Genomic DNA, 27,465 nt, shown 5'->3' on the forward strand with positions numbered 1-27,465 from the left:
GATAAGCAGTATCAAATCTTTTGATTAACACCAAGATGTGCTGAAACCCAAGCAGCATGAACTCGTAGGTTTTTCCCTCTAGGAGATCACTCACAGACCTTTGTGCTGAGTACTATGAGCAAGGGCCATTATTTAATAAGTTAATGAGCTTTTGTACTATAATTCTAGAAATCTTGTCTGTCCTATGTTTTCCTTTGTGTTTGAAACATCCCCTTCCTTTTCAGAGGAAATTGTGAGACTTAAAGAGGTTATATTTGAGGTTTGACTATATTTTTCTTTATAATCTTGCTATGAGCAGTAACTATGTATGGCTGTTGGAGAGTATTTAGTTTGGGTTTCAGTTCAGTTAAGGGTTTTGAGTGAAATATGGTCATCACAGACAGAAGGCTAAAAAGGCATTATTATTTTCATTATTATTATTTTTCAGAGACAGGGTCTCACTATGTCCCCCAGGCTGGATTGCACAAGTACAATCATAGCTCACTGTAACTTCATATTCCTGGACTCAAACAATCCTCTCTGTAAAAAGGCATTATTAGGTTCCTTTTCCTTTAAATCTTCACTGAGCAAATGTACTTTATAGCTCTTTAACACCCATATCCAACAATATACCAACATCCCTTTCCTAAGCAGTATATTCATTACCAAAAACTCCCTCCTTCCCCAAATAGAAGTTTTTAAAAGAAATGATCACTGTTTTACAATGTGTAATTTATAACTTTATAATTTTTTCTCCCATTAAAATATGACTAGGATTTATTTAGTTTGAATTGTTATAAATATTGGAAGTAATTTAGACAAAACTCTCAATTCTTATAGAACAGTATTTTGAAAAAAACTATTTTCAAGCCACTTTTTATATTTGACTTCGTGACTGGGCAATGAAGTCATGCAGCTAGATTTCTAGGTACACCACCCCTATTTCATTCAAAACAACCCTGCTTTTAACCACTGTATTTATTAGCATCTTATGTAGATTTCTTTGGAAGAAAAATAATTATGCAACACCAAAAAACAAAAGTTGGAAAACACCTGCTTTATGATATCCCATGAGGTCTTCTAAATTTTGCACGGCTATTTCTAGGTAAGAAATTCTCCAACAAATGTCTGTTTTGTTCAATTCTAATTGCCTAGAAGATGTTTCTTCTAGGAAACCAATGTGTACTTTCTTATTACCATCTAATTTAGTATAACCAGATAGTTTTTGAGTATGTGCAAAGCATTGCTTTAGTAGCAAATGAAAGTAAGGAAACTTATATAAGACTGTACTCTCAAATGTTTTAGAATTGGAGGGAGGAAGAGAAGAAAGACAAAAATATAGATAGAGTTCAATGCAGAAAAAGATAAATTACAAAAGTATAACAGAAGAGCTCAGAGGACTTGTATGCAATCTATTAATCCTCCCCTTTTCAAGCAAGCAACAAGCACAGATTAAATATAAAATGATAAAACCAGTGGCATAGCCAGGTTCAAAAGCAAGAGAAAAATACCCATGGGCCAAAAATGGAACATAAATGCAAGACGGCAAATAGTGCTGATTTCATAGGCCTTTTGGCTCCAAGACTGGAATTAAGCAAAGATTGGCAGTAGCTTGACTCCAGTAGAATATCGGTTAAACTTCCTTTACAGAAGAAGCAGGACGTAATTCAGGTAGAAAGCTTGATGTCAGGAGTTTTGAGGAGGCTCTCTGTTGTGAAGGGAGACTGTAGTTTTAAAAAGAAAGAGACAGAGAGAGAGACAGAGACGGTTGCCAGTTACCTAAGGTGAGAGCTTTATCTGAAATTGTGGGTCTAAGAGAGGCTGGTTAATGGACATAGTTACCATATCATGAACTGAAACTCTACCAAGCTATACTTGCCCTCTGGGTGTGGACTTGCATTTTCTTCATTGTGGATTAAAACCCAACATTTTAGTACAGTATCTGATTCTGGACTGGGGGCCATGTGAACCATATGGAGATAATTATAAAACCATTGGAACAGGCAAGGACAGAGAGAACAAAAGTAAAACAAAACATCTTTTCACTAAAAATGAGCCTGCAAATAAAAATTCCAAAACACAGGAAAAATATATATATAATACCAAGAAAGCCAACAGAATTAACATTCACTCCAGATAAAATTCTGTGAGACAGTTTGACAAAGACTTTAAAATTAATAAAGTCAATCCTCGTTATTCGTGGATCCTTGCAATTGTGAATTTGTCTGCTCACTAAAATGTACTTGTAACCACCCAAACCAATACTTACAGTGCTTTTGTGGTCATTCAAGGGCATGTGAAGAAAAGTGAAATCTTTGAGTCGCTGAATGAGCATGTTCCCAGCTGTGGTTGAACAAGGGACACTCTGCCTTCCTGTTTGAGCTCTCATACTGTAAACAAGTGTCCTTTTTGCAGTCTATTTAGTGTCAAGTTTTTCACGTTTATTTTTGTGCTTTTTTGCTGATTTCATTGTTTAGAACAGTCCCCAAGCATATGCTGAAGTGCTGTCTAGTGTTTCTAAGTTCAAGAAAGCTGGGATGTGCCTTATGGAGAAAATATGTGTGTTAGATAAGCTTCCTTCAGGCACAAATTACAGAGCTGTTGGATGTGAGTTTCATGTTAATGAGTCAACAATCTCTCTAAAGAGTATTTAAACAGAAACATACATAAAATAAGGTTATCTACCAATCAGTTGACTAAAATGTAGTGACCCATCTGGAAGGTACTGTATTTCTCCCTAAGTGCAATGGTTCATTATTTTGCTAATTCTGTATTTTGGTGATTTTCTAGAACATAACTAACAGAAATAATGAGAATTGACTTTATGTAGAAAAGAAACACGTTAAGAAATACCACTTTTAAAAATAAAGGATAAATTGGGGGTAAAGACAGAAATAAAGTATTAAATAGATTGATAAAGAAAATAAATTATTAGAAACTTGCAATTCAAAAATCTAGTCATTAAAATAAAAATTTATCCACAGAAAGGATTAATTCCAAACAAGACACAAAAAGAGAATTAGTGAAAATTTGAAGATAGACGTTAGAAATTTTACCTGAAATACAGCCCAAATTTCCAAAATATATATAATGAAAGAAGCCTTAAGTGATACAGAGACTGAATAAAAGGTTCCAATATATATCAAATAGGAATGTTCAAAGAGAAGAGGGGGAATTCCATTTAGAATATTCCAGAAAGGAAAAAAAAAGTTATCTGACTAGAATTGCAATGAAAATGCTAAACAGGAAAAATAAAAATACATAATCAGACATATCATGATCCAACATCAGAAGAAAATTCCAACTTTAGGGTAAGGGGGAAATAGTAAAAGCTACCAGAGAAAAGACAGAATACCCACAAAAGAGTGAAACTTAGACTAAAGGCTGAAACTCCTCAGTCACAATAGAGTCTAAAAGATGAGTTAATATCTTCAAAATATGAATGGAACATTGTCCCGACCCACGGGACGAGCAACGCAGACCCTAGGGAGGGAGTGGGGATTAAGAGAGAGACAGGAGACGCGAAGAATGGAGACAAGTCAAAGATCTGATCAAGTCTCGTTTATTAGGTACAAAGCAGCTGCTTATAAGCAAGCAAAGGCGGGAAGCTCTGAGTTCTGACGTCAGAAAGTAATCATGGAGACGAGGCTGCAGGCTGGCCTCGTGACTAAGAAGAACGTAAAACTTAGGTAAGGGAAGCAGAAGCTTGAGCAACAAGATCACAAGACGGCTATCATGACGCTCAAGATGGCCACTGCTCCCTACAGAACATAACTGTCAGTGTGGAATTTTGTACCCTCAACCATAAATGAAGAGGCAAAATACACACTTGTCCTGATCTACAAAGATGAGCATTTATTACCCCTGGACTTTCACTAACATAATTACTATAGGCTATATTTGAGGAAGAAAAATATAGGAAAGGTGGGCATAAAGAAAAACGATGGTGATCCCCAAAGGGATATGAGAGTGGGTATATGTATGTATGCATGTTACATGACTTCTCTTCAATAATATTGCTGGTGTTCTTGTCCTAGCAAGTATCTGGGAGTATTGAACTTCTCCAACCTTTTGAAGTTAGGCATGGCCAGTTATGTTGCTTTGGTCACTAAAATGTGGGTTTAAATGAATTATGCTACTTTCTGGAGGAAGTAATCAAGGGCCAGCGTGAGAGTCCCCAAGCTTGCTCTTTCTTGCTCTAGTGACCAATGAGCCTATGTGTCCCGAAACTTTCCTTCTCAAAAAGTAGTTTTGGGGTCCAGCAGCATCAAGATCAGTCTGGTTCCTATGAGAAATGAATATCGAGTTTCATCTTTGGCCGGCAGAATCAAAGTCTTCAGTTTAACAAGATCCCCAGGTGACTCATGCGCACTTTAAAGGCTGAGAAACACTGTTCTATCAGATGGTGTATCCTCTCCCAGCCTGGGTCACTGAGTTACCCCACAGATGACAGCTGCTCTGGAAGGACATTTTATAAGTGAGAAATAAGTATTTGTTGTGTTAAACCAAAGAGATTTTGGAGATAATTTGTATTTTCAAAATCACCCTAACTTATCCTGACATCTACAGTTAATATGGTAGATAAAGTGTTCTCCAAAAATATCTGTGTCCTGATCCCTGAAACTTGTGGATATACGTTACATGGCAAAAAATAATGTACTGCTGTAGTTAAGGTTGCAGATCTTAAGACAGGAAGAATATCCTGGAGTATTCAGGTGAGCCTAATGTAATCGCACAGAGCCTTAAAAGCAGAGCACTTTCCTCAGCTGGAAAAGACTGTAGCAAAACAAATCAGAGATTCTAATCACAAGAAGGTATTCCTGTACTGTTGTTATTGGCTCTGAGATGGAGGGGGCCACGGCAAGACCCACAGAGTGGTTTCTAGGAGCTAATGGTGGCCCCAACTGATGCTTAACAATGAAGTGGGGCATCTGTCTTACAACCCCAAAGAACTGAATTTGGCCAACAACATCAATGCGTTTGAATGTGAATTCATCTCCACAGCCTCGATTTTGGCCCGGGGAAATGCTAAGAAAAGGATCCACTGAGCCATGCTCTATCTGGGTGTCTGTACTACAGAATCGTGAGATAATAAATTTGTGTTGTCATAGAAAACTAATAATTATTAAGCCAACTGCTGACCATAACTTCAGTGGGTTTTCTTTTTAGCATGTTTCTGTATTACCAACATTCCATCATTTAGTGTATGCTAAGAGCCCTCTTGTATGTAGGAAGAAAATGGAAACACAAGATGAGTTTATGTTTTTTAGGAAATGCAAGTTTGGGTGTCTATTTTAACATTTAAAGTATTCATTAAAAGACAAGAAATATGATCTATTGCTTCCAAAGTGGCAGAGAAAATCTAGAGAAGAGAGCCTTATCAATTTAATAGAAGCTAGGAAAACAGAGAAAAGAATCAAAAAGGATAGTAAACAAAAAATACAAAACAAAATGCCAAAGTTTTCTAAAGTGGTGGTTTCAGTCCATACTCCCACCAGAATTATACATGTTCCCTTTGCTTCATATCCTTGCCAGTGCTTAATATTGTAAGACCTTTTCATTTCTTTTCCAATCTTGTGGGTGTATTCCTAGAGTATACCTAACTTGCTCATAATATATTATATTGCTTACCTACTTCTTGTTTTGATTTCCTAATAATTTGTTTAGGTCAATCTGCCTCTATGTTTATGAGTAATTTTATTTCTTATTTAATTCTTATCTAATTTTAATAAAAGGAATTTGGAAATGTTTCTTCTTTTTCTAGTCTTTGAAAGTTTATTTTAGATTGAGATTGTCTGTTCCTTTCCTGTTTAGTAGACCTTGCTTGTAAAATTAAGAGAAGGTATTTTCTTTGGAGGAAGATTTTTTCATTACCAGTTAAATGTTTTTTTTTTAAGGCTACATGCAGTATAGCATAGTGCCCAAAAAATGAGTTTTGGAGGCAGTCTGTCTAGGTTCAGTCTCAGCTCTGACTTCCTAACTGTATAGAAAGTAGTTCAACCTCATGCTACCTCAGTTTCCTCATTTGCAAAATGAGGCGCGTAGGGCCGTTGTGGGGATTTCATGAATTAATATATGTAAACATGTAGGACAGCGCCTGTCATATAGTAAATTCTATAAGTATTTACTTTTTTTTTTATTGACAAGGTCTCACTCTGTAGCCAGGCTGGAGTGCAGTGGTGAAATCTCGGCTCACTGCAACCTCCACCTCCTGGGTTCAAGTGATTCTGCTGCCTCAGCCCCTCTCCCGAGTAGCAGGGACTACAGGCATGCACCATCACACCTAGCTAATTTTTCTATTTTTAGTAGAGACAGGGCTTCACCAAGTTGGCTTGAATGGTCTGGATCTCTTGACTTTGTGATCCACCCACCTCTGCCTCCCAAAGTGCTGGGATTACAGGCATGATTCACCGCATCTGGCCAGCATGTACTTCTATTGTTATTTCTCTTTCTTCTTAAATAGTTTTTTTTTTCTCATTTGTCTAAAACTGTTTTCAAGTATGATAGCTTAAAGTAGGTTGAACTTTCCTGTAACTTTCTTTTCTACTCCGGCTGTATCTGCATCTCTCTCTCTATTTGCATCTTTAATGGTGTTGGGATTTCTTCGTTGTTAAGAAAGACGAAATTCAAATTTCATCATTTAATGAAGTTTATCAGAAGTTTATTTTATTGATTTTTTTCAAGTAGCAACCTTTGGCTTTGTTGAGCCTATAGTTTTTATATTTTCTGTTTCATTGATATTTATATTATTTTCTTTAATCTACTTTCTTTGAACTTATTTTATTGTACTTTTTGTAATTCCTTAGATTTGAAGCTTGATGTTGTACATTTCAGACTTCCTTGTTTTCACAGAAATGTTAAACACAGCTTTGGTTGCATCCCACAGTGTGATAAGGAAAATCTTCATTATCATTCAGTTCTAGGCATTTTAAATTTCCATGTGATTCCTTCAAGTCATAAGTTATTTACAAGTCTGTTCATTAACTTCTAAATATGTGGGGGTGTTACATTTTTCTTTATTAATCTCTAATAATTGCATTGTAATTTTTCAAAAAATGGTCTTTTATTCCATTTTTTTGGAATTTGATGAGACCTTGTTTGGTGATACATTATCCAATGTGTTCTTTTAGAGAACATGTGTTCTTGATCTGGAGTATAAATTTCTATATGAATACATGAAGTGTTTTGAATGTGTTCATTAGATGTCCTAGTTTTTCAATGATTTTTTTTAGAATACTTGAGAGAATGATTTTTTAAATCTTCTATTTAAGGTTAATTTGCCAATTTCACCTTGTAGTCTGTTTGAGTTATTTTGGACTGTCTTATTAGGTAAATACACATTTAAAATTGTTTGATCTTTTGAGGAAGTTAACCTTCTTTCATAATTTAGTGACTATCTTTATCAGTAGTAATGCTTTTTGCCTTAATGTGTAGTTTATCTGATATAAATATCCCCCTTTCATTTGGTTAGATCTATCTCTTACATCTTTTTCTATTCTTTTACTTCGCACCTTTCTCTATCTTTAAATTTATGGATATTTAATGTAAACATTTTTAATTTTTAATCTTATAACCTTTACTTTCTTCCATCTATTTGCTATCACTAAGATTACTGATAAAATTGAACTTATTTCTGCCATCTTACTTTCTGATTTCTATTTGTCCTGCTTTTCCAAAGCTTCCTCTTCCTCTTGCCTTCTTAGAACTTGTCACACTCTTTTTTTTCTTATTATAACTCTTCCCTCTACTGGTTTAAAAGTTTTATATCCATTTCTGTTTTTTTTTTTTACTAATTACCCTAACTTTTAATATGCATACCTAAAGTTAAATAGTATCTAACCCCACCTATCAAATAATTTGTGTCTCTTTAAACACTTTAACTCTGATTACCCCCTTCAGACTTATGTGCTGTTGTCAAGTGTTTTATCTCTATTCTTCTTAACTCACAGGTTAGACACTTGATATAGTCAAAGTTTATTTAGATGTGCTTGAAAACATTCTACTTTATTTGATCACATTTATTCTCAGATCATGGATCTTCAAGGATCACTTTCCTTTTTATCTACAGTATATCCTTTAGACATTCTGTTAGTGAGGTTCATCAGAAGTGAGTGCTCTTGGTTTTCTATATTTTGTTTGTCTAAAATATTTGTATTTCATGTTCTCTCTTACAAGTTAGCTCTGTAGTGAAATTAACTTTGAGTTGACAGTTATCTTCTCTCAACACTTCAAAGAGAATTGTCTGTTGACTTGTAATTCCCATTGCTGCCATTGAGAAGTCAGCTGTCATTCTAATTTGTTCTTTGTCTTTTCTCCCTGACTTCTTTTATTTATTGTTGGCATTCAGTAGGTATCTATGATCTTTGGAAAAATGAATCATTATTTTATTTTATTTTCATTAGACTTCTGAGTCTGAGGATTTGTATTTTTAATTATTTCTGGAAAATTCTCACAAAATTATTTTCTCTCATTAACTCACATTTCTTAATCTGTTATCACTATTTTTATATCTTTATTTCTCTATATTTTATTTTATATAATTTCTTGAACACTTTCTCTCATTTAACAATGTCTCTCCCCAGCTGTATCTAATATGATTTTTATTCCACCTAAAAATTTCTAAAAACAATTATATCTGCACTTATATGAGTTCTGTTTTTTTTTAATCTACATGATGACACCTGTTCTTTGGTTACTCTTTCAAAATTCTTCTTAAGAATGTCCATAAGCATGTTAATTTTTTTTATTTTGTAACCTGTCTGATAATTGTACTATCAGAATTTTCTATAGGTCTGATTTTTTGGTGTCTGCTGTCTCCTTTTCACGTTGCCTTGTTTTCTCATGTTTTATGATATTCTTATGTGCTTTCATGATTGTTGGAATTCCAGTGGGAGTTCCTTGTAATCTGGGTTACAATGTGTACTTCCTGGAAGAATTTACATTTGCTTCTGAGGAAGAGGATGTTGGAATGGGGTGACCCAGTGCTAATTCAGGACAACTTTACATTCCCAGCTGTCCGTACTCAGTGAATTGTGTCCAAATCTCTCATGAGTCTTGTTGCTAGAAACTCTAAAGGAAACTTTTACCCGTAACCTTTACCCATGGCCAACCTGAGATAAGCAAGTTTTCCTTATTATTTCTTTATGTAGATCTGAGTGATTTTTTTTTATTTTGCTTGTTTGTTTATGTCATCCCATTTTATTTTATGTTTTTAGAGAAATTATAGATTCACAGCAAAATTGAGCAGAAAATAGAGGTTTCTATATGTCTCTGCCTAGCACATGTACAGTCTCCCCCACTGTCAATGTCCTGCCCAGCATGGTACCTTTATTAGAATTAATAAGCCTACATTGACACATCATCAGCTAAAGCCCATAGTTTATATTAAGGCTTACTCTTCTGTTGTATATTCTATGGATTTTCACAAATATGTAATGAACATATATCCACCACTGTAGTATCATACAGGATAGTTTCACTTCCCTAAAAGTCTTCCGTGTTACACCTCCTCATCCTCACCTCCCCATGACCCCTGACAGCCACCTCTTTTTATTGTCTCCTTAGTTTGGTGTTTTCTAGGAGCTGAGTGTGTTCTTCTTTTCCTAGTTTATTCTTTCCCTGAGCGTTTCGCCTTAGAGTCCTGGCCCTATGAGCAGATCTTCTTCTTCCATAGCTTGCAGTTCATAGGCTTTATCCCCTGTTCCCTGCTTGTATAGGCTATTAGAATGGAAAGTTCAAAACTACCAGAAACTGGCAGATCCTTTTAGAATTGACTTCCATCAACTTCCTCTCTGGATTTGTGCTGTTATTTTTAGTCACTTGTAGTGAGAAGCCTTCTCAGAGTATCTAGTCCTGCATCCTGTTGCAACTGGAAGGCCCTTAATTCATTCCTTGATGAATATTATTTAGCATTCATTTTGTATCAGGCTTGGACTGACTAGGCCCTTGGGTTTTCATTGTTTTGGAGGACACAGATAGAAAAACCAACAGTGAATAAGTCCAAAGATGAAGGTATGCGCAGGGTACTATGGTATCCAGAGGGAGTTGCCTCACACAAGCTGAAAATAAGGAGTAGACAAAGAAGAAGACCAGGAAGTGACACTTGAGACTTGAAGGAGTTACCCAGGGGAATAAGATGTGACCATATTGGATCATGTCAGCCAGAGGAGTGAAACACTGAGACAATGGCAAATATGCCAACATCAGGTGTAGGCTGAATGGTGATGAATAGGAAGAAAAGAAGCTAGAGAAGGCAAAGCTGGGTCAGCTCTTGGCAGAAACTTTGTGAGGTGTTTGTTGCATTGCCACACCATGTAGAAAGGAGAAAACAGAGACAGCTCAGCTCTCAGAATCTGTAAGGAATACTGATGACTTGCATGGTGAGAAACAGATTTGACCTTCTTTTTCCTTTACTGCCGTTTACAGATTCAGCCCTAAAGAGAGACTAGGAAGGGAAGCTGCCTCTGTCCAAAAGTAATCATCCACTTTTGGATTGTCTGCCCCTCTGCCTGTAATTCTATCATTAAAATAAAAGCTTGACTTACGGTGTTAGCATCTATCTTCCCCCTTTAAATTGTAAGCATCATGAAGGCAGGTACTATAACTGACATTTTACTATAACTGAGTGCTTGGTAAGTGACTATGTTTTTGAACATATGTGGTCAACAGTTATTGAGAGTGATTAAGTGGAAAGCATTATTAATCGTTACTAATGATTAATCATTAATCATTACTAATTCCATAAGTAATCAAATTAGTAATTCCATTACTCTAGATAACTTTAGTCAGTTTTCCCCCTCTTTACCTTTATCTAAGTGCAGCCCACTGAAGGAAATGTAATTTTTATAGGAAAAAGAAAGGAAAATGAACTTTGGAGCCTAGTACTATTTAGGATGAGGCTGGTGCTAAGAGGCTATGCTGCAAGCCTCAAAGGACAGTCTAAAAGCACTGGGTTTTAGAGGTCAGAAAATACATTTCTCCTTTTTTTTTAAGTTTCTTAAAATATGTCCATGCTCCAAGATCAACAAACTAAGAAGTATGAGCACATTTGAACAAAGTTGAATGTTGTCATCCATTAAACTTATAACCCAGTAAATTTGGCACATGATATTGTTTGATTAGACTCATATATTAAGCCACTTCTATAAGTCACTTTAATTAAAATTATAGTTAAGGAAATTATATTTAAGGCAGTTCTAGAGGTAGCCAGGTATGGCTTTTAACCTTTGATTTGGAAAGAATTGTCACCATATCTATGATGAAGCTTTTGGAACCCAAAACACCTTTTTATGGGGTCATTTTATACAGTATTAACCAGGAACTTGGGTAGCTGTAGGAGGAATTCTGATCTAGAAATTGGAAAGAGATTAGGAAAGGAAGTGACAGGGTCATTAAACTTTTTCCGTGGTTTCGTCCATATGAACCCTACTTCTTTCCCCTCATTCCAAAGTCTGTAAGGAAAGGCCCAGATAGTCTTCACTGATAGCATGAAACACTCTAAGAACTTCTTGTTTTCTCTTTTTGGACAATGTGACATAAGAGAACACCCTTTCTCTTGCCAAGAAGATTTGCATTAGTGGTCTAGATTAGAGTTTACCACCCAGAAAGGAATGTGGGTGAGAGAAAACTCTTTTCCATTCTGGTGATTAGAGAATAGATGTCTTTCTCTTTCACCCATAGACCTGGAATTTTCTCTCAGGTGAGAACCACCTCCAGTTCTAGAATCATTCTTCAATGAACTGATTCAATAGTGATTAAAATAAGAGCTTGACCTTGGCTTTGCAGGAACTGACCCAGGTTAACCTTAAGTTGTATGCTACAAAAATGTTACCAAAAGAGGCATTTCAAGTCATCACGGTGCTTCTGTTGCCTGCCACCAGTAAAGGAGCGTTGATTAGATACAGTGCCAGGAAACACACAGTGTTGTTAGGATTCACTGACAGCCAAAAAGAAGTTAAGCCTGCAGACAGTATCAGGCGGTTTATCAAAGACTGGGAAGGAGAGAAGGCGAAGAGAAATGCTAGAGTCTTCTCCAAGTTGTTCAACACAGCATTTATCTTTTAATTGCTCTAGAAAGTGTCTTTTTCCATTTTTCTTATAAATGACTGGCATAAGAACCACACGTTCCATGAAGCAACTGCAATCTCCATATTTGCAATCTAACAAGCCCACCCTTTCTCACTTGTAAATAGAAACATAAGGAACTTGTTTTGCAACAGATCCAAGGAATAGTGACAAGGAATTTATGTGCTAAAATATCTCCCTTATACTAGTCCTTTTCACAACCTGACTCTATACCACAAATATTTTGGTAAATGCAGTCTGAAAACAAAACACTATGTAATTGTGTGCTTATAAAATGAAATTATATGCCATGTTTCAAAAAGGATTATGAATTACTCCTTCAGGTATGCTAATTGTAAGGAGGTGGCAGAGAACACTTATTTTAGACTATGATAAAAAATAATAAAAGGTCAGAAATGCTGATTGAAGAAAAGATACTGCTAAATTGGAGCGAATTCAAAGAAAGGGACTAAAAATAATAAAAAGCCTCAAGGAATGAATATTTTCAAAATTGAGAGAATTTAAGACTCTAAAATGACAAACTACAACCAGTCTTAGAAATACCTCTAGGGAACTGGTTTCCAAAAGTCTGCATTCTTCAAAGGAGAAAAAGTACAAGCACTGAAATAAAAGCTACCCAAAGGAAAAAAATGAACTTTTAAAACTAAATGTTTTTACTTAGATCAACCCTCAGATGCCTGGAGACATTAAAAACTAGCCTGGCAAAGCATTTGTTTTCAGATAACTAGCTATAATAGAGCAAGGAAGGTGGAGTTGATAATGCATTATATCACACATTTCTTATGTCTTATGTCTGGACCTGAATGAAGACATTGGAACAGTTTTAAGCTGTTTAATTTACCTATAACTAGTGTTCTTTTAGTAAGCACATAGTAGGGCACACCCAAAGTTTGAATAAATTAGAAGGAGTTTCATTTTACAAGGTCACAGAGTTGAAAAGGTATAATTTCACTGACTATGAGCTTGATACATAGCAAGGCATTAAGATGGTTAATGACTAATATTCACAGGCACTCATTTCCCTTGAATATGTTATTTTTCAAAAGAGTTGAGAGTTTGAGGGGTAAAGTAAAAGAAATCTTTAAACCTTTTGCACCAGGAAACAGAACAAATTAAAGTATATCTAGTATACATGAAAACGTGGTGCCTGAAGCCATTTAATCCTTGTCTTCAAAAAAAAAAAAAAACCTTGTTGGCATTTTCAAAAAGTGGGGAAATGAGTGAAGAATGACCTTTACCTACTATGGCACCATCTTCTGAAATTGACCCAATTTTCTGTTCTTTGCAGATGTGTTAGAGATTTAAATATTATGCTCTTAAAATGTAACAGAGTTGTCTCCACACAGACTGTCTAGACAGGGCAGCAACTATGTCTGTTTAATTTCATTTTACATAGCAGCTAGCAGTTCTACACAAATACATGCTTTTGATGATAATGTTGATGTTAGTATGAGCAGGTGGCCAAAATTTGGGGGATAAAGCTTGGTACCTAAATGTGAGTACTTTACGGTGCGTGCATGTAACATTACATGTTATATAAAATTTACAAATGTCTGGCTATTTTTTAAACAATAAATGATTTCAGCATATTTTATGTTTCTTAATATTGGCCTGTTAAATTTGTTTACATGGAGAAGGAAATATCAATCTGCCTATTCAGAAACTAGGCAAGACTCCCTAACCAACTTTCCGAGCATTGAAATATATTAATATTCTTGTAAATTTATTCTTGTAAATTTTTTTGAAAGAAAGAAAAAACTTAGATATTCCATCAATTAGAAAACTAAGATTTAAGTTCCTGCAAAACTTATGAAAGCAGAACCAGAGTTCTCACAATAAAAAATATGACCTCTGTTTCCTTTATTTGATGTGTTAGTCATTCTTTCAACAGATATTTAAATACCCGGTATGTAACAGAAAGCCAAATGGGAAAAGATTCCTGCCCTTTTGGGTTCTGTTGTAGTAGAAGAAGACAGACAGTAAAAAAAAAATTAAGCACAATAAAATGAGTAAATTATCTGATATACTTAAAGGTGACTAAGTGTTATAGAAAAAGGGAGTACTGAGCAAGACAAAGATGAATCAGTACTGGGAGAAGGGTTGCAGCTTTACGTAGAGTAGGCAGCCTAAGCTTCATGGAGGGGATATTTGAGCAAAGACTTGATAAAGGTGAAATAATTTAGCTCCTCAGAATCTGAGCAAAGAGAATTCTAGGCAGAAAAAATAACTAATGCATGCATCCTAAAGTAAGAGTGTTCCCGGAGTGTCCCAGAAGAAGCAGTGCCTTGATTCCAGAAAATTCAAGGGTGACTGGAGCTAAGTGAGCAAGGACAGTAGGATGTGATAGGTCTGAGGGATGATGGACGTTCTCATAAGATCATTCTGGCCACTGCGTTGACAAAAATACCAAAAATTAACCAGGTGTGGTAGCACATGCCTGTAATCCCAGTTATTTTGGAGGCTGAGGCAAGAGGATCACTTGAACCCAGGAGATAGAAGGTGCAGTGAGCTGAGATCATGCCACTGCACTCCAGCCTGGTGACAGAGCCAGATTTCATCTCAAAAAAAAAAAAATTTAGCCTGAGAATAATAGAGTTGATATTGACTAGGATGAGGAATGCTGCAAGGAGAGCAGATTTCATGGGGGCAGGAGGAGGATCAGGGATTCAGGTTTGGACATGAGTTTCCAGTGTCTCAGATGTCCAGATGGCAAGTGACCAGTTGTATACAGTAGACCTGCCTTATCCTCAGGGATATGGTCCAAGACACACAGTGGCTGTCTAAAACTGTAGCTAGTACCTGAGCCTATAGATACTAATACAGATATTTTCTTATAGATAGACACAATGCATGTATGCATGTACTTATGTAAGAAAATATAGGTATCTTCTCATACATCCATATGATAAAGTTTATAAATCACATTGAGAGATTAGCAAAAATAATAAAATAGAATATTAACATTTAATATTAATACAATTATTTTAACAATATGCTGTAAAAAACTATGTGTTGTTATAACTGTGTTTTAACTATGCTATTATAACTCTATTATAACAACATGCTGTAATAAAATTTATTTGAGTGTAATCTCTCTTTCATTCTCTCAAAATATCTTATTGAACTGTGCTCACCTATTTCAAATTGTGGTTGACTGCAGGTAACTAGAACACCAGAAAGTGAAACCACAGATGGGGGGACTATTGTATATAGGTCTGAATTTCAAGAGAGAAGGTTTGAGTTGCAAATAGAAATTGAAATAGTGATTTTTTTTCCCAAGAACAAAATATAAAACATTGGATATTATCAATGGATATTTGCTTTTCAGTGGTTTCATCTTAACTTTGAATAAAAGATATAGAAAGCCAAGTAATAAACATCAAAATATCTAAAAGAGGCAGGCTGTCATCTTACTTAGGTGCGCTAAAAGATTTGAAAACTTTAGAGGATATATTTTCCAGAATCTTTATCCATTTATTATAGAGCAGCATTTTATGGTAATCTTTTCTTGCCTTATCGTCAGTAAATTGAGGATTCCTAATATTTTGAGGGTGGAACAAGTGGTAGGATTTTCTAACATCATCTAGCAGCTAGTAAATTTCTATGTATGTTTTTATCATAAAGTGGTAATCCAAAATTGTTGGAGGATAGAATAGATGCTTGCTAGGGAATTCTATTTGTATTTTTCTTGCACAGTAACTATTACTGAGAGTGAATGATTAAAACAGTATGGAGGGGCAGTATGGGGTTTCAAAGCACATTTCTAAGAGAGGAAAATGAAGTCATAAGCATGGATTTTTTTTCAGTTACTACAGTACAAATAGTCATCTGAATATGATTTCCAGGGTTCTTGATACTATCAGATATCAATATTGATTCTACATGTAAAAGCATTAATAGCATGGCACTCATATAATAGGTTAAATGAAACAACAAAATTAACACAATAGGACAACCACTGAGTATTTAAGGGCAGAGGAAAAGCAGAGGGATGTCTCTCTGAAGGAAAATGTCTTCTTTAAAAAGAATGAAAATAAAGAAAAATTAATGCTTCTCCTGACTCTGAATCTACATTCTGTATATTTTTCAAAGCCATTTTAAAAACCTTTTATATGCTGCCACCTTAGCTGCTGCGATAGAATCTTTTACATTTTACCCAGTGAGTAAACTCTGGGAACCCTGACCCTCCTTTGTCCCACAGTGTAATCTGATCTACCATCATCATCAGGGGACATCTGGGATCCATCTTATCTTTCCCACTGGATAGCTGATTAACCAGAAAGTGTTTTGAATTGGATTCATATATGGCAGAACTCCATGGACTTTATGAATTATAATGTGAGCAAATAAAAGGTCAGATTTTATTTTTGTGCTTTTAAAAAAGAGAGCACTTGACACAGTTAGAATTGAGTGCTTAAAACTTGGGGAGAAAAATGATTATATTAATGGCTAAATACAGTAATTCATGGGATCATGTGATTATTTCAAAGAAAATAGACTTTTACAGTGAGGAAGTCTTAGTCCAGTAACATGACACACAGCTGTCAATCCACAGTTTGTCTTTAGAGTTTATTAGAAATAGGCAGGAAACCAAGAAAAAAAGTATTAGATTGCTTTCTCTTGCTCCATTGCTATTTGCTGGCATTTCTGGAGGTGTATGAAGACCTGGAAGTTGGGAATCTTTAGTCCTGTGCATCCCTCCCACACTTATTTTTTGGCAGGTTCTTGTTAGGGGATAGAATGCATTTGGTCCATATAGCTACTAAACTTTTTAACTATTTCAATTGTCTCCATCAATGTTTTCTATGAGGCAAGTTCAGAGCAAAATGTATAAATACATGTAAGCATATATAAATTATAATTCATTTGTTTTATTCTTTATTTTAAATATCCCAATTTAAAGTTTTTTATTCTTACCACTAGAGTTTTATGAGAGCAGAAATTCCACATTGTGTATGTTTTTTACATTCTACATTCGGTATTCCTTAAAGAAAACTACCTCTCATGGTTAAAACTGGTTACTTGTGATATCAAAAAGCATCTCTCCAAAAGCTGATATTTCAAAGATGATGCCCAGTAAAAGATGTTAAGTATTTTTCAAAACAGTTAGGTTATCAGTTTCTAAATCTGACTTTTAAAAGGATCAGGGTCAGGCACAGTGGCTCACACATGTAATTCTAGCACTTAGGGAAGCAGAGGTAGAAGGATACCTTGCCTCCTGGAGTTCGAGACCCATCTGAGCAACTTTGAGACCTTCCTGGAGAATGAGGGGCCAAGACCCCATTTGCCACAAAAAGAAAAAAAAACCCATAAAAGAATTAGGAAGTATAATGGTTTCATGGACCAACTTATATTTAAAAAACCAAAAACTTTGTAGGTGGTAAATCTCTATACAAATTATTTTTATTAGCATCTTGTGGAACAAGAGGTTACAATCACTGCTTGAGTTTCCACTCTTGCAGCTGGATGATCCCAGATGCATTAGGGGTTCAATAGCTGTCTTGAGCTATGCTTGAAATGTTTTGGGTTCAAACAAAGAACATTTTGCCAAATCCGTCTTCCCCTTAATTTTTAAACATATGTATTTCAAGGGAAATTTGATTCATATGTTTCTGATTCATTTACACTTAAATCATGAAAATGTTATTTTGTAAAAGCTATTTGATGTCCAAGAAGCTTTCTGAACCTGTTTTATAAGTTTTCTTAAGTCCCTTTTCTTAAAACAGGAAGCTGCATTTTGCCAAGTACAAATAAACTCAAACACTAAAAAGGTTCAAGTTCAGTTTCCAACTCTGATCTCCAGGTTTTAAGTGCATTCTCAATTTAGGAAAATATATTTTTCCCACCCCTACAAAAATATGGGTGGAAGGAAAGACAGTAGTGATAAAACTGAGTAAAGATGTTCATAAGCGTTATCATTCTCAGAGCTGTTTCTCTAGTTGTGAAACCATGAACCGTGTAACAGGTGTTGTTGAAGCCATTAGATACAGGTAAATTGCAAATAAGAACATCTGTTGATTCTCCACGATGTGTCTAAATATGTTTACTGTTTTTGTCACAGAAAACAAAACCTAAAAGTCTTAACATTTTAACTTCATTGTTTTACCTTTGACTGCCTTTAGATCTTATTTGTTTTAGGAAAAGTGGGAAGAATCAACGCAGTTTATTGAACAGAAGGGACTCATTGGAGACTCTGTAGGAGTTTTACGTCTGTACTATGATGATGTTGCATTATCAATTTAAAAACGTAATTGACACTTTTCTTGGAATTGGAAACATTCAGAAAGTTATCTCTGGTTCATATTAAGAGGTCTCTTACTTGTTTGTTCCCCTCATTACTTTAAAGCAGAGGTGATTCAGCCTGACCCTTCCAGCTGTTTCGCTTGTATAGAAAAAGGAGGCAAAGGAAATTTTAAGAGGGCTTTGGAGTTATTCCAAACAATTTCCTCAATGTTCTGCTTTATTGTATTTCAGTATAATAAAGTACTGTACCTTCAATACAATATACATTATTTCTTCATCACTACTGAGTAATAAAGTGACTCCTGGGATGATAGGTATTATCAAATGAAAATACTTTCTTTAAACGTTGCTAAACTGTCAGTTCAAATGTAGAAGCTCCCATGCAATGACCAGGAACTTGTGGATCATATAAAGGTAGATTTATTAAGCTTGCTAAGTAGGGGAGAGCAGCACCTTGACAGAGACTCTACCATGTCTCAACTGGGAAAATGTAAGGAAACCTACATGTAGAGCTTGGAGGCTGCTGTTAGTTATAGAGCTGTTTTAGGGCAGAAGTCAGTAAGTGACGTTAAGGCAGTTATTGGTAGAATTTTGTTAATTAGGAAAGTGGTAGTTGTGCGACCCCCTTGTAGACCCCTGCCCGGTACCCGATCCCAAGTAACAGCTCGAGAGTTGGAAGCCGAGTTCAGGTTTATTGGGACCAGCGGGCAGGCCAGGAAAGGAAGGAGATCGGGGCTGGCTGCGACTGCGTAGCTGGGGTAGGAGGGTTTTATAGGGGGGTGGACAGGGCGTGGACACAGGGCTGGCGGAGTGTCGTAGGAGCTTAGGATAGGCTGTCCTTCTCTGGGCGGACTGCTGAGGTAGCTCGGAGGGTTATGTGTCGGTTCAGGATAGGCCGAGGCTTGGCGGGCTTTTCTGCTGCGATGATTGGCTGCTGGTTGTTGTCGGGCAGAACAGAGCAGCGCCTGAGGGTTTTCCTCTGGATGGCAGGAAGCCTGGGGGGAGGGGGGGTGGACGGGACTTTCTACCGAACAGTAGTTTTGCCTTTGGAATGTGAGTTCATAAAGAGTTAATGTTAAATCAGTGTCTCTGTGTTCTAGAACATATGATCTGACAGGAGCTGGTGTTAAAACATTTAAAGTTGTTTGTGGCCAGGTGTGGTGGCTCATGCCTATAATCCCAGCACTTTAGGAGGCCGAGGCAGGCGAATCACCTGAAGTCAGACCAGCCTGGCCAACATGGTGCAACCCTGTGTCTACTAAAAATACAAAAAAGTTAGCTGTGTGTGGTGGCACACACCTGTAAAGCCAGCTACTAGGAAGGCTGACGTAGAATTGCTTGAATCCAGAAGGCGGAGGTTGCAGTGAGCCAAGGTCACGCCACTGCACTCCAGCCTGTCAGAGTGAGACTCCATCTCAAAAATAAAATAAAATAAAATAAAATTAGTTTGTATTGTATATCATGGTTTTATATAATTTATCTGTGTCATAATTCATAATATAGTTTTGCTGGTTGTAGTTTTTATTTTACAAAATAAGTAAATAACATTTATTTATTGAGGGATCTTAAATAATTTACACTGCATACTATTATCTAAAAAATTAATAAGTAATGAATTTTAATCACACGCTTTTCAGACAATATTTAAAATGTTAAGTATTGCTGGGTACCTATCTGTGTATCTATACCTGTGTTATATACATTATTCTTTTCCTTTACTACTATGTTTTATTCACTCTGAGAACACATAATACTAAAAGCAAAATGTCTTAGAGATTTTATATTGTATTTAGAACAATTTCATGTTCATCCTAAATGAATATTTAATTGTTTCTACCCCACATTGCCTAGAATTTGTGCTCTCTCAACTACCAGAGCCTAATATGCTACTTAATAGTATCACAAACATTTGGAAAAGAGTCAGAATTCCAATGCTGTTCTTAGAATGCTGATTTAAATGTAAAGAGATTTTTCAGAGAAAGAGACCTTATATAAGAGAACTCTCAAAATGATAATATAGTAACAGGGAACTGTTGAAGGCCACAGAAATCCTTTATTTAAAACAAAAAATTAGAATAAAAGCCTTTCTACACCTGGAGAGTTGACAACAGTCTTCCATAGTAAATCCTAATCTGAAGGCATGTAGAATACAATAAACCTATCAAAAAGCCTTTCCAAAGGATAGGCAATATTTGCCTTTTTAAAGTTAAATCTTATTTGCTTTTACTGAGATTTATTATTCATTAGATAATGGTCATTGTTAGCCATAGTTTTACATTTAAAATTGCCCTTTGTGATACTTACATTGAAAAGATTCTTATTTTCCACTGGTCTCTAACAAGATGATTTACAATTCAAATTGAGAGAATCTCCTAATACTCCATCCCTTTGTCTTCTGAGGCCTCATTAAATATTCGTAGTAGAAGTTCCCATCTACTCAGTATATTCCCTGTGCTGATATTTGGCCAGCACGAGCTCAGGAACTCACAACAATCTTGAAAGCTGTGCAGTTATTGCCTCTGTTCTAACACAGGGAAGCCTAGGCTTGTGTTATAAACAGAGGCAGTAACTCTGCACTGCATTGCAGCCCCCCCACCCATCCGAGGAGGAAGTCCATGCTCTTTCCATTCTGCCATGCTGCCTTAAGCCAAAGAAACTAATACATACATGGTTTTATATTTTTTGTTTCCTATGTTTAATTCTAGATACTATGTGGCCTAAGTCCTAGACAAAAAAATTTCAACTGGACAAAAACTTTTTGAATGAAAATATTATAACTTTTTATTATTTATTCAAACTAGTTATTCAAACAAAGAATTGTCATAGCTCTCAATATCAGAACTGAAAGAGACAGAAATAATTTCAACTAACGCTCTGAGCGAACTAGGTTCTACTTATGAGGAAGTCAAAATGATAGTACAACGTGGAAGAATTTATGAGCCAATAGACAGCTTTTAGAAAATATATGTCCCAACGATTTCAAGCCAATTACTTTCAAACCAATTACTTTCCTATTGAAACTCAATCAGAAAATGTATTTTGAGGTGGTTGCTTTCTCAGATTTCTACATTTTGAGAGCCAAATAATTATATAACTTCTAAGATGATATTATAAGTTCCATCTGTCATGATTAGGACATTTGTCTTGCTTTCTGAGACCTAAGCAGAGCATATGGCTACTCGGGTGTACCCTCTTAACCTGTGTATGTTCTTTCTCTCTTTTTTCTCCAGGACTGCCCACCAGAAGCAGGTGATTTCCGAGCTCAGCAATGCTCAGCTCATAATGACGTCAAGCACCATGGCCAGTTTTATGAATGGCTTCCTGTGTCTAATGACCCTGACAACCCATGTTCACTCAAGTGCCAAGCCAAAGGAACAGCCCTGGTTGTTGAACTAGCACCTAAGGTCTTAGATGGTACTCGTTGCTATACAGAATCTTTGGATATGTGCATCAGTGGTTTATGCCAAGTAAGTGCTGATTTGTTTTCATTCGACTTGCCCAGAAGGTTTTAGTGTCTTTGTTTAAGTGGTTTACATAGTCTCACTCTCTGAGTCACTCATATTTACACTTTTTAGAGTTTATAAATTGTGAAATATTTGAAAATTAAGATGTGATTTCAGTGAAAAGTACAAGTGTTGTATTGTGTGAAGGAAAAGTGGACTCGAGTTATTTTTCTTTCCTTGAGTGTCACTTGAATATAAAATATAAAAATTTTTGAGTAGTGTTTATCAGTTATGTACTATATTTTGAAATTACCCCCTAGGTTGGCTATTCCTGAAGAGTGTGTGTGTGTGTGTGTGTGTGTGTGTATTTGGAGGCCTTGATTTTCATTTACTCAGAGTTTCAGAATAAATCGGGTAAAACCAATTCTAAAACCCCCAAGTAAACTGTAAAAGAGCTTGTTGTTACTTTACTGCAATTTCCGTTATATTGAAAATTCAGACAAACTGTAGAGAAAGTCATGAAAGAACCAGCTAGGTTGGACTTCAGCCAGTTAAATCTGTAAAACAGGATTACAAAGAGGTTTGATTTCTGGTATCCATCCATTCATCAATGTCTACTTTAAATAGGGAATTAGTGAGGTGAGGAAAGTTTGTATGTTTGTCATGCCTTTGCTGTCTTTATTTTCAGGTTCACTTTTTGGACTAGGATGACCGGTTTAGTTTTTGGAGCAAGCAGTTGCTATTATTTTTCTGTGTGCTATCTTTGACTATATACTTTTATATTTCATGAAGCAGACACAAAATTGTGATAATACTTGCCTTTCCCAATGTGATATTAGATGAAATTTTCTTTCTTCAGAATCAGTAATATCATGGCTAGCAATATAAGAGAAATATAAAATACGTTTTAGTAATTTGTTATTTCAAATTCACGTTTGTTTAAAACTTACGTCTACATTTGGATGTAAAGGAAAAACTGTAGTGTAAATTACTTTAAGAGATGTGAGATGTCAGGCGAGGTTTCATGTATACAAGAGAGAAACAGACATACTCACTTGCCATAAGGCTTAAAATCATGAGGCAGAGAAACTGGTCTCAGGAGAACGCAGATAATGAAACATGTATCTGAAGGTTTCTTTATATACAAAAGATATATGAATTTCAGGTGTAAATTTTAATATGGAATTTTGCTATTTTAAAGCTAGAAAGGGCCTTAGAGTTAGTCAGCATTCTAAAAAGCAGTATATCTGAAAAATCATTTCTGATATTTGTTATTTTCTTCCACCTTTAGGACTCTTAGTGGTATTGAAGTGAAATTATAAAATCTGAAAATTCTTTAGGAATAGTAGAGAATTGTAAAGCAAATAGATTTAGACAGGCAGGTGGGGGGGGGCTGTGTTGTAGGGAATGGCAAACAAAAGATAATAACTCCTTCCGTATGTATACTGTTTGTGTAAAGCAAGGAAGATTTCCATTTTAGAAGTGAAAAAACTGAGGACCAGAAAATATGCATGATCTTCATGTATGTTTGGTCATGCCAGAAATGGGGCTAAGTTTCAGATCTCCTGAGATTTAGTCCAAAGTTATTGCTACTATGTTACCCTGCCGAATGAACCAAAATAAACAAGACAGCTCAGCAAATTAGGTTTCATTTGTTTCTGTTGCATGGGAGTTCAATGTGGCATATTTTTTCCTAAACTAATCCTGCCAGCTGGCTTCACGTACCTTTGCAACTGAAAGTCAATCTTATCTCAGTCACTAAAGAATAAATTTCATATATAATAAATATGGAGCAAAGCACTGGACTTTGGGTTACAAGTATAAACATGCTTTAAAACATTCTTATAAGTACAACAGATTTGGGAGCAAAGGTAAATTATACCGTATTTGAAAAGCATTGTGACTTATATATAGAAATAATGACTGGTTATTTTTATTATTTTCCCATTTATTTGTCTTGTGAGAGGCAATCGTGTAGTGAAGGTGATGGATAAACAGATTGCATTTAAGCACTAACAGGTAATTTAGTTTGGCGGGAGAGCCACATAAGCTCCAGGTATGCAATAAGAAGAGGGAGGTAGTTTGGGAGAGAATCACAGAGGCTTGAATGGCAGACAGGACTATGGTAAACTGTAGGTGACCAAGAAAGAGTTTAATGGTGAAAAAAACGTAATCAGAGCTGTGCTTTAGAAAGATTATTATAGCTACCGTTGCAAGAAACTTGGAGTGGAAGGCTCTGGAGGGAGACAGCAGCTTCGTTGGAGGCTTTTAGAATGGCAGGTGATGCAAGGCATGAGCTTGGGCCAGGGCAATGATAGCAGAAACAGAAGGAAAACCTAGTCTGAAACCAGGAAGGAGTTTTCATTTTGATTATAACTAGGGCAGATGGTAGAAAGCAAAAAAATCAAACATGATCAGAGGATCAAAACCTGAAACTTAATATGGATTTGTAAGGGATGTCAGGTTGGATTCTTTTTTTTAAAAGTCAAGTTTAATAAGGTGTGTGTAATTTACACAAAGTAAAATTCATCCTTTTCGTGTACACTTCTGTGAGTCTGGGTGACTTTGACAGCTCTGATTCAGATTATTTTTTTCATTTCCTAAACGCCTCTCCACCACCAAATTTTCTCATGCTCTTTTGGAGTCACTTCCTCCCTGCTGCTGGCAACCATCTCCACACATTTGCCTTTTCCAGAACTTCCATGTTGGATACTTTTATACCGCTACCATCACAGCCTGTGTCTTCATGATTAAAACCTACTTATATTTTACAAACTTAGTAGAGAAACAGAGGATAACAAGATGATAGAGGAGTAGAGATGGAATACTTATATGCAGTACGTGCTCTTTTAAAAGAACAAGAGTGAAGATTCCAAAAGAAAAGTTGAAAGAAACTGCCACCTCAAAAAATAGTTTAAATATATAAATTCCATTCTACTTAGACAAAAATTCTTCATTTAAATTGCACCTATATATTGATGATAAATATTTTCAGTCTTTGGTAATAAACATTAAGAAAAACCCTTATTTTTATATTTTTTAAAACATGGTCAATAATCTTAAAGCTAAATTTTATTATTATTATTATTATTATTATTTGAAATGGAGTCCTGACCAGGCTGGTGTGCAGTGGCGTGATCTCAGCTCACTGCAACCTCTGCCTCCTGGGCTGAAGCAATTCTGTCTCAGCCTCTGGAGTAGCTGAGATTACGGGCGTGTGCCAACACACCTAAGTAATTTTTGTTATTTAGTAGAGACGAAGTTTCACCATGTTGGCCAGACTGGTCTCAAACTCCTGACCTCAGGTGATCCACCTGCAATTGTACAGTTTTCATAAATGGCTTCTCTTAATTTCCTAAAGAAATCATTTCCCCTGTCAGATTTTTCCCTTTTCTTTCTCATCTAACCTATTTGTTAGGGATTCTTAGCTTTTTCTCTTGTTTTATTTTTGTCTTATTATAATTTGTTTAGTTGAGCTGCTTCAAATATTTTTGAGCATAGGCAGATATAAATCATAAGTAAACAAATATTTTGATTTGAACATAGTCTTGCCTTGATTGAAAATGACAGCATAGCTATAGAGATTTGTCATTCATATGAACTAATCTTTATTTCAAGTATACCTGTATAATACTCTCCAAAGAGCCACATTCTCATGACTGTTTGAGTCTTTAACTCTTAAATAGAATCTTTGAGTCCTGAACTTTCTAGAGCCAGAAGGTAGCTTAGCAGTTCACAGATACAGCTGTTTCACAGAGGAGGAAACAGAGACCTGGAGACTGTCCTGAGATCACAAATAATTTGGGTGATCTGTGTTTATTGTAAATTTGCTTCAGGAAAATTCTAGATTCATTGCTATTTAGAACACATACCTAATTCTTACTCAGTAATAGTAGAGCATCATACAAGGCAGTAAGAGCAAAGATAATAGCTTCCATTTTTGAGTGACTACCATATCTAGGTATTTATTTTCAAATATTTACAATTCTGCATATTAGAAATTATTTTCCCTCTTTCACAGATGAAGAAACTGGAGGCTTAGGTAGATTTTATATCTTGCCCAGAGATACCCAGTTCTGTCTGACTTCAAAATTCCTATTCCTTCTGGTGAGGCCAGGTAGACAGAGGCTCCGATCATTTGGTAGTTGTCCTCAAATTTGGCTGCCTATCAGAATCACCTGGAGAGCTCTTAAAAGACTCAACTCTTAGGCCTTGTCTTCCAGAAATTCAGATTTATTAATTCTATGTATTGAAAGCTCTTTCCTTATCATTCTATTACAGCCAGATTCACTTACAGATTGGAAAGCAGACAAATTTTAAAGTCAAAAGACATGAGTTGGGGCCGGGCACAGTGGCTCACACCTGTAATCTGGGCACTTTGGTAGGCTGAGGCGGGCGGGTCACCTGAGGTTAGGAGTTCAAGACCTGCCTGGCCAACATGGTGAAACCCTGTCTCTACTAAAAATACAAAAATTAGCCAGGTATTCTGGCTGGCACCTGTAGTCACCGTTTTTGGGAGGCTGAGGTGGGAGAATGGCTTAAACTGCAGAGGCGGAGGTTGCAGTGATCTGAGATCGTACCACCGCACTCCAGCCTGGGCAACAGAGCAAGATTCCATCTCAAAATAAAAATAAGTAAATAAAAATAAGATATTAGTTGGAATCTAGCTCTTCTTTAACAAACTATATAATCTTGGTCAAGTTACTCACCTTCCCTAAGCTCTATTTTTTGATCTGTGCAAAATGGATTGTCTCCCAGACCATGGTGTACCAAGTGAGATAATACATGTGAAAATATTTAATAAACTGTAAAGTGCTGTAGAAATGCATAAGACTTTGAAAATTTTGAGTTGGAAACTATATTAAATTAGTGGTTCCCTGTATAAGATTTTATAACCCTGTAACATTTCAAAAACTTTCCAGAATGTGATAAAGTAACAAACTTCTTAATTGGTTAAGTAATGACTTTCAAAAAACAGAAAGAGACCTTCCACCATGTACTTTCCCCATCATGACTTCACAATTGAAACCTTCATAACAAGAAAGTAGTTAAGAACCTAATTTCAGAATAAAGGACAATTCTTTGAACTGAAGATAGTTTGTCTTATGAGAAAGTTACTACCCCTTACTTTTCTCTGTTTTTTCCAGAGTTCAGAAATAGTCACTAATAGTGCTTCACAGCCCAGTGTTTAAAAGCAGGGCCTTTGAGATCATCTAGTCCAGCCCCAGGAAATATCCCTGTCCTACATTGTATAATTTTTCCCAGGATCCTATGGCTAGTTAATGACAGACTAGAGATCAGAGAGTGCCAGTGTTTTCAACATTTTCTAACTATGCTCCCTACGTTATTTCTTCAGTTTATCCCATGGGCTGAGATTTTGTCTAGCTGTAATTCTGCCATTAATATTATAAAACAATAGGTTTAATGAACATACCTTTTCAAACCACATTCTCCCCCTTTCCCTCCCTGTCTCCCTCCTAGAATCTGATAATCATCCCCAGGGGGTCTTTATGTTCTCTCTCTTCACCTTGCATCTCAGACTGAGAAACAGCAGGATTCTTATTTGCTCATTATCATTCTAGACTAGATGAAGTTGGAGAGAAGGCTGAGCTAGGGAAGCAATTTGTCATTGTATGAATAGTAAAGGACAGAGACTCTGGAATCATACCATCTAGGTTGAAATGTAAGCTCACAGCTTATTGGCATGTGCCTTTGA

At 35.9% G+C, this 27,465-nt stretch overlaps 1 protein-coding gene across 6 annotated transcripts in view; it reads left to right on the plus strand.

The window, feature by feature from the left end:
* Nucleotides 1-27,465, plus strand: part of ADAMTSL1 (ADAMTS like 1) — a 1,072,914-nt gene that overhangs the window by 688,259 nt on the left and 357,190 nt on the right. For all 6 annotated transcript variants that reach the window (XM_078369765.1, XM_078369768.1, XM_035306411.3 and 3 more), the window contains one exon: nt 21,537-21,773. In XM_078369765.1, coding sequence (XP_078225891.1) covers nt 21,537-21,773 — 237 coding nt within the window. The remainder of the gene's footprint in view (nt 1-21,536; nt 21,774-27,465) is intronic.

The sequence above is a fragment of the Callithrix jacchus genome, chromosome 1 (genome assembly GCF_049354715.1).
Source record: "Callithrix jacchus isolate 240 chromosome 1, calJac240_pri, whole genome shotgun sequence".
Lineage (NCBI taxonomy): Eukaryota > Metazoa > Chordata > Mammalia > Primates > Cebidae > Callithrix > Callithrix jacchus.